The 15,924-nt window shown below is 40.3% G+C and overlaps 1 protein-coding gene across 1 annotated transcript; it reads right to left on the bottom strand.

Moving 5' to 3' along the window:
• Positions 1 to 1,218: 1,218 nt before the first annotated feature.
• slc30a9 (solute carrier family 30 member 9) lies at positions 1,219 to 14,962 on the bottom strand. Its single transcript, XM_004073028.5, has 18 exons — positions 14,827 to 14,962; positions 14,265 to 14,423; positions 13,980 to 14,183; positions 13,316 to 13,363; positions 13,131 to 13,230; positions 12,912 to 13,004; positions 12,718 to 12,800; positions 10,691 to 10,749; positions 10,279 to 10,346; positions 8,290 to 8,448; positions 7,837 to 7,972; positions 7,713 to 7,752; positions 7,570 to 7,641; positions 6,045 to 6,152; positions 4,791 to 4,956; positions 3,731 to 3,860; positions 2,350 to 2,463; positions 1,219 to 2,270 (listed from the first exon to the last, which is right to left on the bottom strand). The coding sequence occupies exons 2-18, from the start codon at positions 14,368 to 14,370 to the stop codon at positions 2,226 to 2,228; spliced, it is 1,731 nt and encodes a 576-aa protein (XP_004073076.1). The 5' UTR covers positions 14,371 to 14,423; positions 14,827 to 14,962; the 3' UTR covers positions 1,219 to 2,225.
• Positions 14,963 to 15,924: the final 962 nt, after the last annotated feature.

Below are 15,924 nucleotides of genomic sequence, written 5' to 3'. Positions count from 1 at the left end.
AGACAACATTAAAGATAGCCCCAAATAAACAAACATTGACCGTGTCAATAGCGAGTATTTTCACCATTTGCCACAATGACAGCTCGACAGCGACGTCTCATTTTCATCGCCAGCCTCATGATGCTGTTTTGAGGCGTTCCCCTATCCCACATGTGCTACAGGCAGTACTAGTTGGGTGTGTGGGTGAGTACGATCATCCAGTCTCTGCTGGTCCTAGACATGGTCTATGGGGTTCAGGTCAGGGGTTATACCATAAGAGGCACTCCCACTTCCAAACGTAATTATTCTGTACCAATGTGGTGGAGCATTATCATCCGTGAATACAATGTTGGGGGGGTGGTCTGGTGGAATTGGGGGATGGTGACGGTTCTATGATGTCTCTGAGGTAAGAACGTGCAGTGACTGGACCATCTACGTCGGTTTTGCACTGCCTGCAGAGACTGTTGCACCTCCTCCACCAAAGCCAACACTGTTGACCTCAGTCTACGGCTCACCTCCTCTTCTCCAGCAACGCTGATGACTATTGTTTCTGTGCAAGGTGACCCGTGAAGCCGTGCCTCGTGGACTGGACGGTAGACCGTTGCTACATAGTCCAGCTGACATGGCCGTGTACCGACTGCAAACATTCACAGTGGAGTCACCTAAATTCTGTCATTTAGGTCAAAGCGGTGGAGTCGGTTGTGAATGGTTTGACCCTAGAAACCCCCCTGCGTCTGGTTAAGGGGCTTCTCAGTGAAGGACCTTAGGTCCTGGACGTGGTTGCAGTCCGTCAATAGTGGGGCTCCATTCTTGGGTCTGTTACAAACTCTGCCAGTCGTTCTGTCTTGATGCAAGTGGGCTGATGACACTTTGAGACTACATCACCTTCATCATGTGACTGTATACTACCAACCTGAAGGCCCACTATGGCCAGATGATCCGTGTTCATGGCTGTTTGAATGATGAACTTGGAATGACTTACTGGTAAAATCAGCTTTTTATATCCACAGAATTTTTGAAATCTTGGATTTTTTTGGCTCCCGATAAGTAAGACACACTGAAGAGAGTGAGAAAAAACTAAATGAGGTTCATCCATCACCCCAATACATTTGCCCCCCCCCCCCAATCCTGAAAATCTGTGAAGTGAAACAAACTTTTTATGACATCCACTGAGTTTTTCCACAATATCCCTAACTTAAAGTAGTGTCTAAAGAGCAAAAAAAAAAAAAAATCCAAACATCATAAGGAAACCATTTACTTCAAATGTCCTTCACACCTTTAACACCTTCAAGCGTACATGTGCCAGCAGAGCACCCCCACTCCCCCTCCCCAAAGCATCTTCCAGTGTTGTGTTGTGGCAGCAAACATTAAAAATAAAAAAAACTCAGTCGTTGTTTGTTTCATACAGAATATTCAGTACAGATGGGGAGAAATCACCACACGAACAATGCACACTAACATCCAGACTCAGTACAACAGTTGAAATGATGGTTTTTGTTTATCTTAAGACCACAATTCACAGGAAAAAACCCAGAGGATTTCCTGAAAGGATGGAAGGGATGCAAACTGTTGTTTCGTAGCGTAACTAATGAAAAATATTGTAATATCTAATACATTATAAATGAAAAGAGTCTGAGGTTCCTTTCAAAAAGGTGTTGACCTTTTTCACCTAAACCAGTGCCTCATAAGTGCTTCAGTTTCCTCTTCAGCCCTTCAAACAAAAATAATGAAAACTCAACTCTTTTTTCTGTAAAAGCAAAAACAACCCAAAACTACTCAGTCTTTCTCTGAGAACATGAATGTTCCTGCCATCACATCAGGAAGTGTTTTATATTCAAGGAAAAGACTATCTTTCATATCTTCTAGTTATTAAATAGGTTTGGTTTAAATAGGGTTCCCTCTGCACTAAACAAGGAAACACGACATTCAAGTCCTGTAACTGATGCTGGTCCTGTTCTGGGTCAGGATTTTCAGATGTGACCTCATCCCAATCATCCCAACCACAGGATCACAGGGAATGCGAGCTCGGGCGAAGGGCGCCGCCGTCCTGCGAGTGGGAGGTGAAAGGAGACCTCTGGCAGCGCGAGCTCACGACGTCTACATCAGTTCAAATACAGCCCACCTCTGGATTACTACACACAAAGACTGGATGGGGTTTGTGGGTGGAGAGGAGGACTCAGGAGCGATGCCTTCAACTTTGAATGTTCCTCTTAGTGCGGCGAGACGTTTCCCCCGGTTCAAAGGGGTTATAGTATCTCCAAGTCCACGTGACGGACCTCTGGGTTCCGTTGCTGCGAGGGCAGAGAACACAGTCACACACTAATCTGTGGACATTCTGTTCCAAAGAGGAGAGTTCTGATGCTTCAGTACCTTCAGCTCTTTCTCCAAGCGATCCACCTCGGCGCCCAGCGTGTCGATGATGTTCTCCCCGTGTTTCAGCATGAAGTTCTCCAGCTCCTCAGGTGTTTTGACCTGCTGAATGTCCTGCAGAGACAGAAAAAATAGTTGAAAGTCTTTTAGAAACATAAAAAACCTGCATCAGGACGATCCAGATCCGATTCGGAGTATCTGCCGATACCGGGTCCCCATCCGATACTTTTATCACACATTTAAAAAAATCAACACATTTAATAAACAAGGACTACTGGGAAGTAGACTAAATGATCAAGTAAAAGTTAAAAATATAGGTGATAATTAGTCATGTAAGAACGTTTGGTGAGTGGAGCTTTAGGATCTTCAGAACTATTGAACATTTTTGATCAAATGTGATTCATATCTCCATTAAAAATTCTTAAAAACGAATGATTTTCTTTTAAAATCGTTGTAGCATAAATATGACGATGAGTTTTCATAACTAGCTCATATCAATGCAATTCTTTGTTAGTTTTGGTTGTTTTTGAGGCATTATTGATTTAAAAAAAAAAAAAACGTCTTTAAAGATTGTTGTCTTCATTGAGACTAACCAATAGAGAGACACTTGCTGTCAGTTTGAAACGTTTATCAAAAGAGTTTTTGAGCCGAATGTCGTGATCTGTTCATGATATGCAGACTTCTACTAGCGAATTTATTTGAAATGATTAACTTGGAATCCACAGTGTTGATCAAAATAATAATTAACATCTGAACCCTGATCGGGAGACATCATCTAATTCTGATTGAATATGAAACTGCGTGATCGGGACAGATTTCCGATCACGCGATTGGATTGGGACATGAGAGAAACATACAAACTACAATACTTCTCCTGTGGGGAAGTTTCTGCAAAACTTTACTCTTAAATATGGAGCCCCTAAAGGGACATTAAAGAAAAGAAAAAATCTAAGTAAAAACAAAAACAAAATCTACGTAAAAAAAAAAATCAACGAGAAAAACATCGTAAGAAATTTTATTGAAAAAAAATCTTCGTTAAAAAAACAAACAAAGTAGATATAAAAACTGTTGCACAGCAGTTATTCTTTTTTTTCCATTTAGGTTGTTTTTCCTTCAATGTCCCTTCTGGGGTTCCATACTTAAATAGCTCAACTATCCCTAAAACCTTCTGGAGAGCTTTCAAAAGCTGCCTTCAGGGCTCTGGATTCAAACCTTTTATGTTGTAGAAAAACAAAAACAACACCACCACAAGATGTTTTAGTCAAAGAAATATACAAGTTGTATTAAAGCTGAAGTTTTTTCCCCGTCTAATGCTACTTCCTTCATGTGCAAGGAGGTTAAACAGGAGAAGATTCATGGAAACAAAGAAAAAAAAACCTACGTTAAGAATTTGGTCAATGTCTTGTTTTTCCAGGTAAGAGCGAGTCACCACCCGGCCATCAAAGTCCACTTCCGCCTTGAAGCGCACCTTACTCAGCCCCATGTCTGTGGCCTTCACATCATGGATGGCCCTGCAGCCAAATAAAGCACGCTTAGGAGCAAAAGAAGAGCAGCTTGTCTGCACTTCGGACACCTTTTCCCCCAAAGTTTAAAGGTCACGTTTCTAAAACAGATCTTGAAAATGAAGCAGACACAGATCTTTGAAGAAAAACTAAGTCAGATAGAAATAAGGTTGACAGCTTTTAATCAACAAACCTTTGATGAAGAAACAGAACAATATCTCATTAAAACGGGTTCTCCATGATTTCTATACATAATCCCGTTGAAGTATTTATACTCACAGCATGTTTTATTTAAATCCACGACTACAGGAGTTATGTTTCTGTTTCAATGTGTATTTATTTACATGTTTTCCAATTTTTGTTTATAAAACAACTGTAAGCATCTTTATTAATTTAGTGACCTAGGTAGAAGTGTGAAATGAAATCAATTTCTCCTTTTTGGCCCCCTTTTTAAATAGATGAACCCCTTCTTGTTGTCATTGTCTGTACAGACTCACTTTTTTGTGTTTTTTAACCTTTTTTGAGCCAAGGCGCATTTCACCCTTGACAAAAATCCCGCAGCACACCAACATCCAAAAAATTCAAAAAGGAGAAACTCTATAGTCTGTATTGATGTACAGTCCCTCTGCAATCGCACGTGTGATTAAGCCTCCAAGAATGATTGGTGGAGACGGTTAAAGGGGCGGGACTTTTTAGAAAACAGCTGAAGCTGTGGCTAAATCACGGTACCGTCATTCTTATCAAAATGTCTTTAATAGAATCAAATAAACACAAAGAAAAAAGTATTTTACGATCTTTCATATTCCTAACTACTCAGTGTTTTATCAGGGCCTGTTTGGATGAACAAAGAGCTGATATCCTGGAGATGGAAAATGTTTTTAGATCAGTTAATGAGGGTAATTTCCCACGGCACACTAGTTGAAAAAACACTGCTCTAACCTGACAGCAGGGTCGTTCTCCAGAAACTCTGTGAGCTTCTGCACATGCTCCGCCTGGATGGAGGGTGCCAGCAGGGCCTCCGTGTTGGTGTAGATGAGGAAGGCGGAGACGGCGCCCAGCAGAGTGCCCACGCCCAGAGAGCCCAGACTGTCGTATAAGGGGTTTCCTGAAAGTGGAGCAAACTCTGGTGACGAGCCGACAGTAGCCCTCAATGCACAGTAGGTCAGGGGTTCTCAGCTGCTCCCACTCTGGAACCCAGTTTTTTGGTTGTCATTCAGTCACAACCAGTACAGAAGAACTAAAACCAACCAGATCGTTTGATTTACAAGAAACACAATTGATTCGCCAAACTGCCCAATAAAATATTCCCCGATCTCTGCTTGGACCCATCTTTGATCCTACTTGTGAGAGTGTTACAGGTCAATGCAGACGGTGCCCCGCATCCCCCTGAGGGTCCCGTCTTAAAGACCCACTATGGTGAAAACTGGGTTTTTAACATCTTCTTGTGGCATTTTTCTGATGATGGAGGACATATGTAAATAATATTAAGGTTAAAATAAGTTTTCCTTTATCCAAATTTTTGTGAATCTTGTGCAGAATGTGTAAACGGATGGCTCAGTCAAGGGTGACGGGAAGTGGGGGAGGGGTTGCTCGTGCCAACAGTGCATCCAACAACTAAGAGGTGAATTTCTAATTTAACTCCTGCTGCCCTGCAGAAACTATGTCCTAGAAAAGAGGTTTTTTGGTTTGGGTTAAAAAAACGCTGTAACCATAACTAAAAGACCACTGGGAACACTTTTGGCCCGGCATTTTTTTCAAGCTTTTTCAAACGAAGTTCTTTGTTTTTCTCTTGATTTGTAACAATTTGAATAAAAAACACTCAGTTTGAGTCTTCTTTTCTTTATATATGTCCTCCACGAGAACATGGTAAAACACCAAAAACAAACAAACCTGTAATTGTAACTTGATGACAAATACTTCCACTTGTATTTAAATTTTTTGGGGAAAAAAATCTGGATTTTTAAGATGAAGGGAGCATGAAGGTTATTTATTAGAAAACTAAAACTTTAGTTTAGTTTAGATTGACTAAAAATGTGGTAACCTGTGATCTATCACAGCATTCTGCTCATCTCTACAAAATCATTTGAGTAGATTTTTTTGGAAAAGGCCTGAGGATCACAAGATTAATTTAAAGTCATTTATCTTTCTCAAACACCGGCATCAGTCAGGATGGCAGATGGTGTCGTGGCTCACCTGTGAGGGAGGTGAGTCCCATGCAGCCTGCAGCCATGATGACCCCCAACACAGCAGCGGCGTCCTCCAGCAGCACCACGTTTGTACTGGGGTCTCGACTCTGCATCACTGAATGAAGAAAAGAAAAAAACTGTAAAACTATCAAATGAATGAACTCAGTAGGGGTGGGATTATTTAAGATCGCTTCTTCCCACTCCTTTTCAAGCATTAAATCAAACTTTACTTAACTTTAGTTAATAATCTCTATATTTAATTAAGCAAATGTGATTTAAGTGACTTTTTTGTATTGTCTTATTTTCTGTCTTTTTATTCTGTGCATTTCAACCTTTCTGTAATGAGTTTGATCAATATGTGTAATTTCTTTATTGCTTTGACTACCATGCTTGAAATAAATCAAAATAAATCAAAAAAGACTGTTTCAAACCACAATGAGGACTTATTCTGAATAATGCGACACACGCAGAGCAGCCGTGGTCCCCAAACCTTTTTTAAGGCCACAGACCGGTTAAATGTCATGAACGGACCGGCCTAGACGAGGAGGAAGTTGGGATTTTTTACCTTCCAGTTTCTCTAAACTTATGAGGATAAAGTTTATATTCATTATTGTAAAATATCTGCAGCAGTGTTAAACTATTAGTACTCTGTAGTACGGAGCCCCTAAAGGGTCATTGAAGAAAAAAATAATTGAAACAAAACGGGTGCGCACCTATTAATAACAAAAAAATAAAAAATAAAATGTACAGATGGACAACACAGACACCTCAGCTGTCAGGGGGACAGGGTGCGAATCAGTTAGTTTATTTATTTATTTATTTTTACTTTAAATTTTTGTTTTTGTACTTCAATTTATTTTTTTTCATGGCCCTTTAGGGGCTCCGTACTGTAGCAACCATTAAAATGTGATTTAAATTTTAACCCATAACTGTCTAAGTGGAAGCTTAAAAAAATACAAAAAAATAAAAATCAGACACAAACTTTCACCTCATCTGACTTTTATGATGTGATGGTTAAATTCAACAAACAGAAATGGTTTTTAAAACTGGTATTTTCTAAACAATAGCAGTATCCTTGTAACATTTGACGGTTCCTGAATGTTCTGCATTGTTATTATGGTCTGTGGGAACAACTGTCACCATAAATCCATATTTGGAGTAAATTTCTGGTTTTTGGCTGTTAAATTCAGCTTTCTTTCTTTTTTTATTTTATTTTGAGTCGAAAGCTCTTCTTCTGTTGAATCACTGGATCTTTTCTGCAAATGAAAAATGAATAAAAAGTTGCTAGCTTGGGGGTAACAATTTAGCAGTCGGTGCAGCCGCTTTAAGACAGCAGTGCGTGGATTTTTGATATGCGTCAAGAACGAGTTGGATGCAGTGGAGAGAATCCAGTAGTTTTCCGAAATAAAACTACCTTCAGAGTCAGAATATCTGTCTTTTCCTTTGTGGCCTGGTACCAACTGTCCCGTAAAGTGGTACCGGTCGGTGGCCTGGGGGTTGGGGAGCACTGGAATAGATTTCTGCCTACATACCGTATTCATAGAAAGATAGCCCCTGCTGGCGGGCGCTCTTCTTGATCTCATTACTAGCTACTAGCAATGTGGCTGAGGAGGAAAAACAGGAGTCAGTTTGACCAGCAGACTTCCATCAAAGCGCTCCTCTCCCTCCCCCTCACCTCCTTCAGACACCAGCGAGCCCGCCAAAATACAATAAGCCTGCAACGGGGAAAAAAAACAAATGTTGGCCCTTTATTCCTTTACATTTAAACCTCATCTAGAACCATCAAGAGCCGCTCTCACCCACAACAGGGACTCCATGGGCTCTGGGTGCAGTAATCCCATGATGCCGTGGTACCAGGAGAGGCCTGCCCCCATCATAAAAATGCCCACCCCGCTGATGAGGGAGGCGATGTAGCGCATGTTGGAAAAGCCATACCTGGGAAGGCAGAACACAAACTATTCTGTAAGTCACACAACTAAACCAGATCGTTACTATAGCCTGTTGTGCTGCTAAAACATTTACGGATGTTATTTCATACATCAAATATGTTTTTGGCTTTACATGAGAAAAAAATGGCTTAACTTTTGAATTTAGAATAAGTCCTGCAGCTAATCTGGTTTGTACCCTTATTTAGGTCTCATTTTTGCAAGAAAGCCAATTTCCTGAAGCAGAAAAAGGGACTGGGATTTCCCCGTCTTCACTGAGTTTATTAACACACAACGACTTGGTTTCTTTTATCAACAGACGCTTACGGGTGCACGGCGTCCGGGTTGCGCACAGACTGACTTATTCCCACGGCGAGCAGCGCCTGGTTGCAGGTGTCGGCTAGAGAGTGGATGGCCTCAGAAAACATGCTTGCAGAGCCGGTGTAGACCCAAGCCAGCAGCTTGAAGAAGAAGTTCAGCCCGTTGCTGAAAACAAACACAAACAACAGACAGAGTAGTTATTATTCCACAACAAGGTTCAACCGATGACCTTCTTGAAAACAAGATTAGTAAATGAAAGTGTAGGTAAGATTATTGCAGAAAGAGTAAACGCGGTCCTAAATCTCAGTTTACAATGATTCTGGTTTTTCTCTTGATGCTTCCAGCGTAAATTCTAACATCTGAACTTTTTGTCTGAGTTTGTGGGTCATGTGACCACAAATGTCCTCTAATCTAATAAACCTCATGAGGAACTGGGCCTGAAGCATTTGGCTCTTCATTAAAAAAACGGCAGTCCCCCTCTGATCTTGTGGGAGTCTCTTGCAGAGTTGGTCCCACTCTGACTCACAGCATCAGGGGGAAAACGTCTTCTGCCGAGTGAAACCACACACACCTACAGAGAAGCTCCTGTGAGTTTGAACTCCTCCTGAGTCTCCAAACAACTCGAGCTGCTTTTAGGAATGTTTTTTATTTATTTTTATGGATCCTTGCAATATAAAAAACAAGAAAATAGTTTACAGCTCCAGAAGTTAAAAAAGCTTTTATTGACCCACTTCCTCTCCTTCCTCTAGGACCCATTCCAATGAAAATGGTGTTTTTAGTGTTTTTAACATGTTCTTATGGAATCTTTCTGACATACACAAAAAAATGTTGAGCTGAAAATTGCATTACTGAGTAGTTCTTTAATTAAATTGTGAATCAGAAGCGGACAAAAAAAAGGCTTGTGTGTGTGTGATGTAGAGCAGTGCTCCCCAACCACTTGGTGCCGGGCCGCAGACAGAAAAGAAAAATACACACGCCAATTCTGATTACTTCCGTTTTGTTTATTTTCTGATACTGAAGGAGGTTTTTTTTTTAGAAAACTCCCAGATTCTGGTCACCACATCAGTCTCCCTTGACGCGTCACGTGACTTTAAGCAGCTGGTCGGACCGCTAAGTTAGTAACTCGATGCTTAAAAGCGAATAAAAACCAAACACAAAAACTACATTTGGAAAGTTTCTTTGGGGAGAAAACGTCAGCTGGGAAACTGAAGAAGAGCTTTCAACTTTAGAGAAAAATAAAGCTGCTGGTGTTCTATGAAAAAATAACTGTAATGTTGCTTTTAGTCAATTATTTACAAATCAGAAACAATTTCTACAAACTAACAACTTTCTTTCATTGAAACTTCCTCGTCTGTAATAAAATCTACCAATGTTTTCATTTTTCTTTAAGATAAATTTCTTGTAGTCGTTTTTTAATTTGAAAAAACTTTTTTTCTTTTCAGAAACCAGAGGCTAAAAACTATTTAAGACAAACTTTTGTCCTGTTTGGACAGGCATTAAACCGGTCAGTGGCCTGATAACAATAATAATAATAATCTGCCTTTTTTTTTCATGTGAATACATTTATTGATGGACGGCTTTAAAGGTTAAAGTCAGTTGGTTTCTTTGATCTGGCCTGGTCTGAGATCAGCAAATCGCACAGACGAGTACATGCCGTCACTAACATGAGGCTCTAGTACAAACTTAAACTATTTTTTTTTTTATTTCACCATGAACCACAATCTTCTAGAGCATATTCTGTCTGTTTGAAGCCTTTAAAATGATTTCTACCAGAAGAAACAACACGGATCCCCAGACAAGCTCTGAAAGTTCTCCCAAAATCAAAGGCTTCCTCCTGTTTTGTGATTGTTGCATTACCAAACCACACTACGGACTGATGCTTCGATGCTGTGAGCAGAACTGGAGTTCCTCTCCTCCGAGTGACAGGACAGCAAAAACAAAAGCTCAGAAAAAGTCAAAAACAGTTCAGAGGATCAGGATATGGGGAAAACTTACATGCAGATGGCGACCATCACCACCTTGCCTGGCCCTTGCAGAAAAGTCGTCCTCTTTCCTGATCGTGGCTTTGAAACCCAAAGATGGAGACATGAGGACGTTGAGCAGAAAGGTATGTTTCCACACAGATTGTTCACATTCTGATGGATTTACAGTCGTTGGGGACGGTCACAGGACATAAAAACTGCAGATGGTTTCTTTTTCCCCCCACAAAGACAGAATGAAAACTCTAGTAATACGAGGCAGCAGAGAGTCGAGTATCCTGTCAGGGATAGAGCTAGCATCATTATACAGCAAAACAAGGGGCTGCATCACTGCTGTTGTCCCTCAGAGGTCACGACCTCTGTAATGGGGTCAAATGTCACGTACAGTAAACACTCATAATATTTAAAAAAAAAAAATAAAAAATCACCTTAGTGTTTCCCCAAAAGTCTTTGTATTCCTTTAGTAGCTGCTGGTTTCGAAAAATATCTGTAGACCAAAAAAAATGAAAAAGTAAGATTAGAGGCTGAACAAACTAAAGTAGATAACGGCTTTTTATGGTTTTTCTAACTCAACAGTTTTTAAATGACAACTGAAAGAAGAACTTTTACTGTTTTGTCTCAGTTTTTAACACTTAATTAGAGCAAAAACAGCTTGATAGCTGGACCTAAACTGAAGCCTTCACAATAAAAGCTGCTTCCACCTCAAATCACTGGATGGATCCTGGATTAGAAACGTCCACAATGACAAATTAACATACAATTACAAAGTAAAATAACCTTTTTCTTTTGTTTTGTCCCCTCTCTTTAGTCCACTGTGGCAGAGTTTGTTTGTCAAGGCTGTGATTCACACAGTACAAGTGCAAAAAGTCAACAAAATAAAAGCCTTCCCTGAAGTTCATTAGTTACACGACATCTTGGTTTGTTATTTGTGTAGAGAGGATCCTCTTTACAACAAGTCCCCTGTAGGCCTGAACATGGGCTAGTTTAAAAATAAAATCCAGACCCAGTTTTCTTTTCAATTGAAAACATGGTGTCCACCGCTACTGCACAGCCAGGATCGATGTTAGGAGCAACACAGAACCAACAATGTGGTGTAAGACGTTACAAAAGAATTTTTAGTCATGTTCCTACAGACGTACAGTTCAATATGTGACACGGTAAGACATAAAGATGGGCAGATGTTTGAAGATTAACAAAAGAAATGACATTTCTGTTTTTGATTTTTTTTAACTTAGATGGCTAAAGACACATTTCTGTTAGGCTTCATAAACTCCAACACTTTTATTTCATGGATCTAAAAAGTGAGTATTTTTGTAACAGTCATCATCTATGTCTCGGTTGTCGTGTCAGGAAAAATAATTTTCCTTTGCTCCAAAAACATTTGGTTTGCACTGAGCAGCCTCTAGCTTTAAGAAGAATTAAAGGGAGAAACAACAGCACCACAAACACAGAGGTTCTGTTTAAAAAATGACTTTTTGGTACCATTCATTCATCTTCTTTTCCGTTTATTCCCTTTCGGGGTCACGGGGTTGCCAGAGCCTATCCCGGCCACTTGGGCGTAGGCAAGGGATGCCCTGGACAGGTCTCCAGTCTGTCGCAGGGCAGAATATCCTCAATCACACATCCATTCACTCTCACACTCACACCTATGGACAATTTAGAATTGCCAATCAACCTATGAAGCATGTTTTTGGATGGTGGGAGGAAGCCGGAGATCCCGGAGAGAACCCACGCATGCACGGGGAGAACATGCAAACTCCACACAGAAAGGTCCCCCATTGATGTTGTGTTTTTCATGTCCCCCAGCCGGGACTTGAACTGGAGGCCTTCTTGCTGTGAGGCAAGAGTGCTAACCACTGTGCCACCATGCAGCCCTTTTTTTTTTCTTTTTTCTTTTTTGTACCAACCAAAAACATTTTTTGATTTTTCAAAAGGCATTTAAGCTGCAAAACTGTTGTTTAATTTGAATGGGTGTTTTTTTCCCAATAGAAAGGCTTTTGAGATGTGTACAAAAAAACAAAACTAAACATTGAATTTTTGGTAATTTAATACAAAATAACATTGCAGAAAAGATTAAGTAAAAAATAAGTTCCTAAGATCGATCAGTCCTGAACCATAGCCTGCTCTGAACTATTTTTATGGAATAAATCTCCATTGTAACCTAATTTATCGCAATTTACTCTGCTTTTGGGTTTACTTAAGTGGAGATATCCTCTAATCATAACATAGGCAACACAGAATACATTTCCACGATACCTAGAATAATCACGATGAATCAACTTTTTTGGAAAAGCCAGGATCTCAAAAATCCTGACTTAATTTCTTAATCTTCCTCTACGTTTTGTGCAATAGCTCCCTGGTTCTGGGTGATCCAAACCTTCAGTTCATTCTCCACATTCAAGTGAACTGGCGTTCTGGTTCTACGTGTGAAACGACAGCAGATCCAGAAACCTACTTTCTTGGTACTCTCGCTCCACCTCCTTCCTGAGGTTCCTCTCTCGAGCCAGAGCTTCGTGGCTTCCCCAAACGTCTAGTGCTCTGAGAGTTACAGAAACAAAACAACTCCATCAACTAGGTTTCAGAAAATACAACGTAGTTTGAAGGAGACAGAGATGTCTTGGGGTTTAAAACAGAATGTTTGACACGGACTTGGCCTCCACATCTGAGCGCAGGAACACGGTGAAAGCCTCCGTGTCGTCATGGGGGCTGCGCCTCCGGATCTTCCGGAGCTGCACCAAGTCGCTGAGAAGATGAAGAGGGGGGTGTTTAGAGAAGCAGGCTGCCCCGTGTTAGCTAATGACAACAGCATGCTAACAATCAAGCAGAGGAATGTGAGCTGTGGTTTCAGCCTAAAGCATTGAAGTTCACCTGGGTTTGAGGCAGAACTCGTTCATGGCTCTGACAGCTGTGATGAAGTTGTTCTGGGTGTATTTGGGTCCATATTCCCGTTTCTTCAAGACAGCTCGAACTGAAAAAAAACATTTGTCATAAACGTTTACCAAAGACAATCAAACTGATATTTAATGTAAGAGGAGCAGAAATTCAGAGTCTACCTTTCACTTGAATGGACTCGGTTTTAGTCAGGCCTTCAGCCGCTGCATCTGTTGTGAAAAATGGTCAGTGATGCTACTTAGAACCTAGTTTGTGTGCATAACCATAAAAGAAAACAAAGAATTTGTCATGACAGTCTCTTGTTGATGCTCCCCTCGTGTGCCAGTTTGAAATTTGCCAATAAAAGCTAAAAATTGAAGACACTGATAGTAGAAACTATTTTTTATTGCAGCAGTTTGTTACTTTCTGCTGTAACTAAGGGATTACTAATTCATTCCAAGTCATATTCCACTCATTACATATGTTGTTTGCTGTTTTATAACAAACTTAATGCTCAAAACGTAAGTATTAAAGCAGTCAGAAAACGACCGATTAACAAATCAAAAAGGAACCAAACACACTTTTTTTGCCTGTTGTCTGTTACTTTCAGATTTTTAATTTAATTTCCAGAATGGAATAAAGCAGGAAACCTTTGGCCTACTGTTGTAGGACCTATGTCACACTTACAAGATCTTTCAAACTGCATTTTTTCGTCCGCTCCTGATTCACAATGATTTGAATAAAGAAATACTCATAAATACTATTTTATTTTAATTTTCTCTATGCACAGTTAAGAAGTATTTTGAGGACCATGTCTGTCACAGAGCTCAGGAACGTGTCACGTACCTGATGATGAGCTTGGTGTAGCCTTCAAATCCCCAGATGGAGGTTTGTCTGCCGAAGGAGCTTCAGCTGATTGTGCTTTTGGAGGATCTTTACCGTCACCAGAGGTAGAGTAGTGCTGGATCCTGCCCAGTCCCGCCGACGACACGCGGCAGTCTGGAGGGGTAAGCCTCCAGCTGTGTATGCTAGTAGTAGCACTCTGCCAACCTGCCAAACCAACACGGGGAGCCACGGCAAATGTTAACGCGGCAGGGCTACCGGACAGGATCAACACAGGAGCTGGCTCACCGTAACACAGCTGCGGGAACCTCGGTGACCGGTGGGACAGGGAGGATCGGTGCTGCAGGGAGATTCTGCAGAAGACGTGCCATGGTCTGTGGGCCAGGCTGTACATGATCCTCGCTGCAGCGGGACCGGGTGGTGAAGCTCAGGAACGCGCTGCACAGACTGTCAAAACAAAAAATGTCACAACAGTCCGGCTGTCAATTTATCCCTCTGCCACCAGATTAACGCCGACGAATATCCTCTCAAGCTCAGGCACGCAGCGTCAAAGAAAAGTTAGCACGACAACACACAGACGTTCTCATTTCAAGAAACTTTTACTTAATAATAAACTAAACTATCATAATAATCAAGCTACTGTTTCTGGCAAAAACAAAAAAAAACTGGCGACTTCTCAGCAGCTTCACAGAAACAGAGTTGTAGCTCCACTTCACTGGACAGCTAGTTAGCTATATATTAGCCAACATAGTTAGCGTCGATGAATAACAAGCAAGTGCCCCGTGACATCTCATCAAAATGACCGCAATTTTCCAGTAAATGCGCTTGGATGGGTCTTTCCTTGAAATACCTTTCTACGATGAAATTTGTTCAGCATAATCTGTATTCATTTTGCGACCAAATTGATGGGAACGACACCATAAATGTCCGGTACAAACACAATACCACGTGACCTCTGACATATTCAGGATAGAAAACGTATTCTCGCGTGAATTAAAAAGTTTTGTGCGGCTTTAACGGTAAATCAATTAATAACGCGATATTTAGTTTGGACTGTACCAACAAGGTCATCTTCGTGACACAGGAAACATCCCGAGTTCGTCACGTAATATATTAAATAAAAAAATGTTTTTTTTTAATCATATGAATACGACTTTAAAATTCGCATATTTTTCTATTTTTTTCCTTTTACTCCCACGTATATATATATATATATATTGCATTTTTGTCCTATATCCGTAAATATTGCAAAGAAACTTGAGAAAATATCTCATATTTAAATTGGTGAAATGTTCCTATAATGCACTTTTTTTTTGAGAAACAAAAAATATATAAGCAAAATTTTTAAAATGTACGATTATTTAAAAAAATCAGAGGCTATGCTGTAACCCTGATAATTAGATTTCAGCAAAAAAAGGAGCTGAAAATTATTCTAAAATAAGCTTTTGTACTGGTTTTAAACACCCAAATCTTAACTCTGTTAAAATATTCACCAGCTCCTCCCGAGGACACCGTTTTCTCCTATGAGTTATATCGCTAGAGGAGACATCACGTGATGCCTCAAGAGAGGAGAGCACCGCCATCTTGGTGAGGTCAAGTCACTGCCACAGTGCATGCATCACCTTGGTTACCAACTAGTAATCCAGTCTGGCTATGTTCAGAACATTTTGTAGAAACAGATTTTGATAAGACTGGCCAAACTGTTCGCTTGAAACCTGACACCATACCATCTGTGTTACACCAAACTGATCACCCACATGAATCAGTAGGGTTAATCTATTGTTTTTTTTTGTTTGTTTTTTTAGGGTAAATCTATTGTTAACTTTTGGACTTTTTGTTGACTCATCATTTATTTATTTATTATTATTATTTAAGACTTGTTATTTATTGTTATTTTTATTGACTTACTACTGATTTATTATCTATTATTATTGACTTATTGTTGGGC

Source organism: Oryzias latipes, chromosome 10 (assembly GCF_053564925.1).
Source record: "Oryzias latipes strain Hd-rR chromosome 10, Olatipes_Hd-rR_3.1".
Lineage (NCBI taxonomy): Eukaryota > Metazoa > Chordata > Actinopteri > Beloniformes > Adrianichthyidae > Oryzias > Oryzias latipes.
Note: the sequence above shows the minus strand (reverse complement) of the source record. Positions and strands in the feature narration are given on the sequence as shown.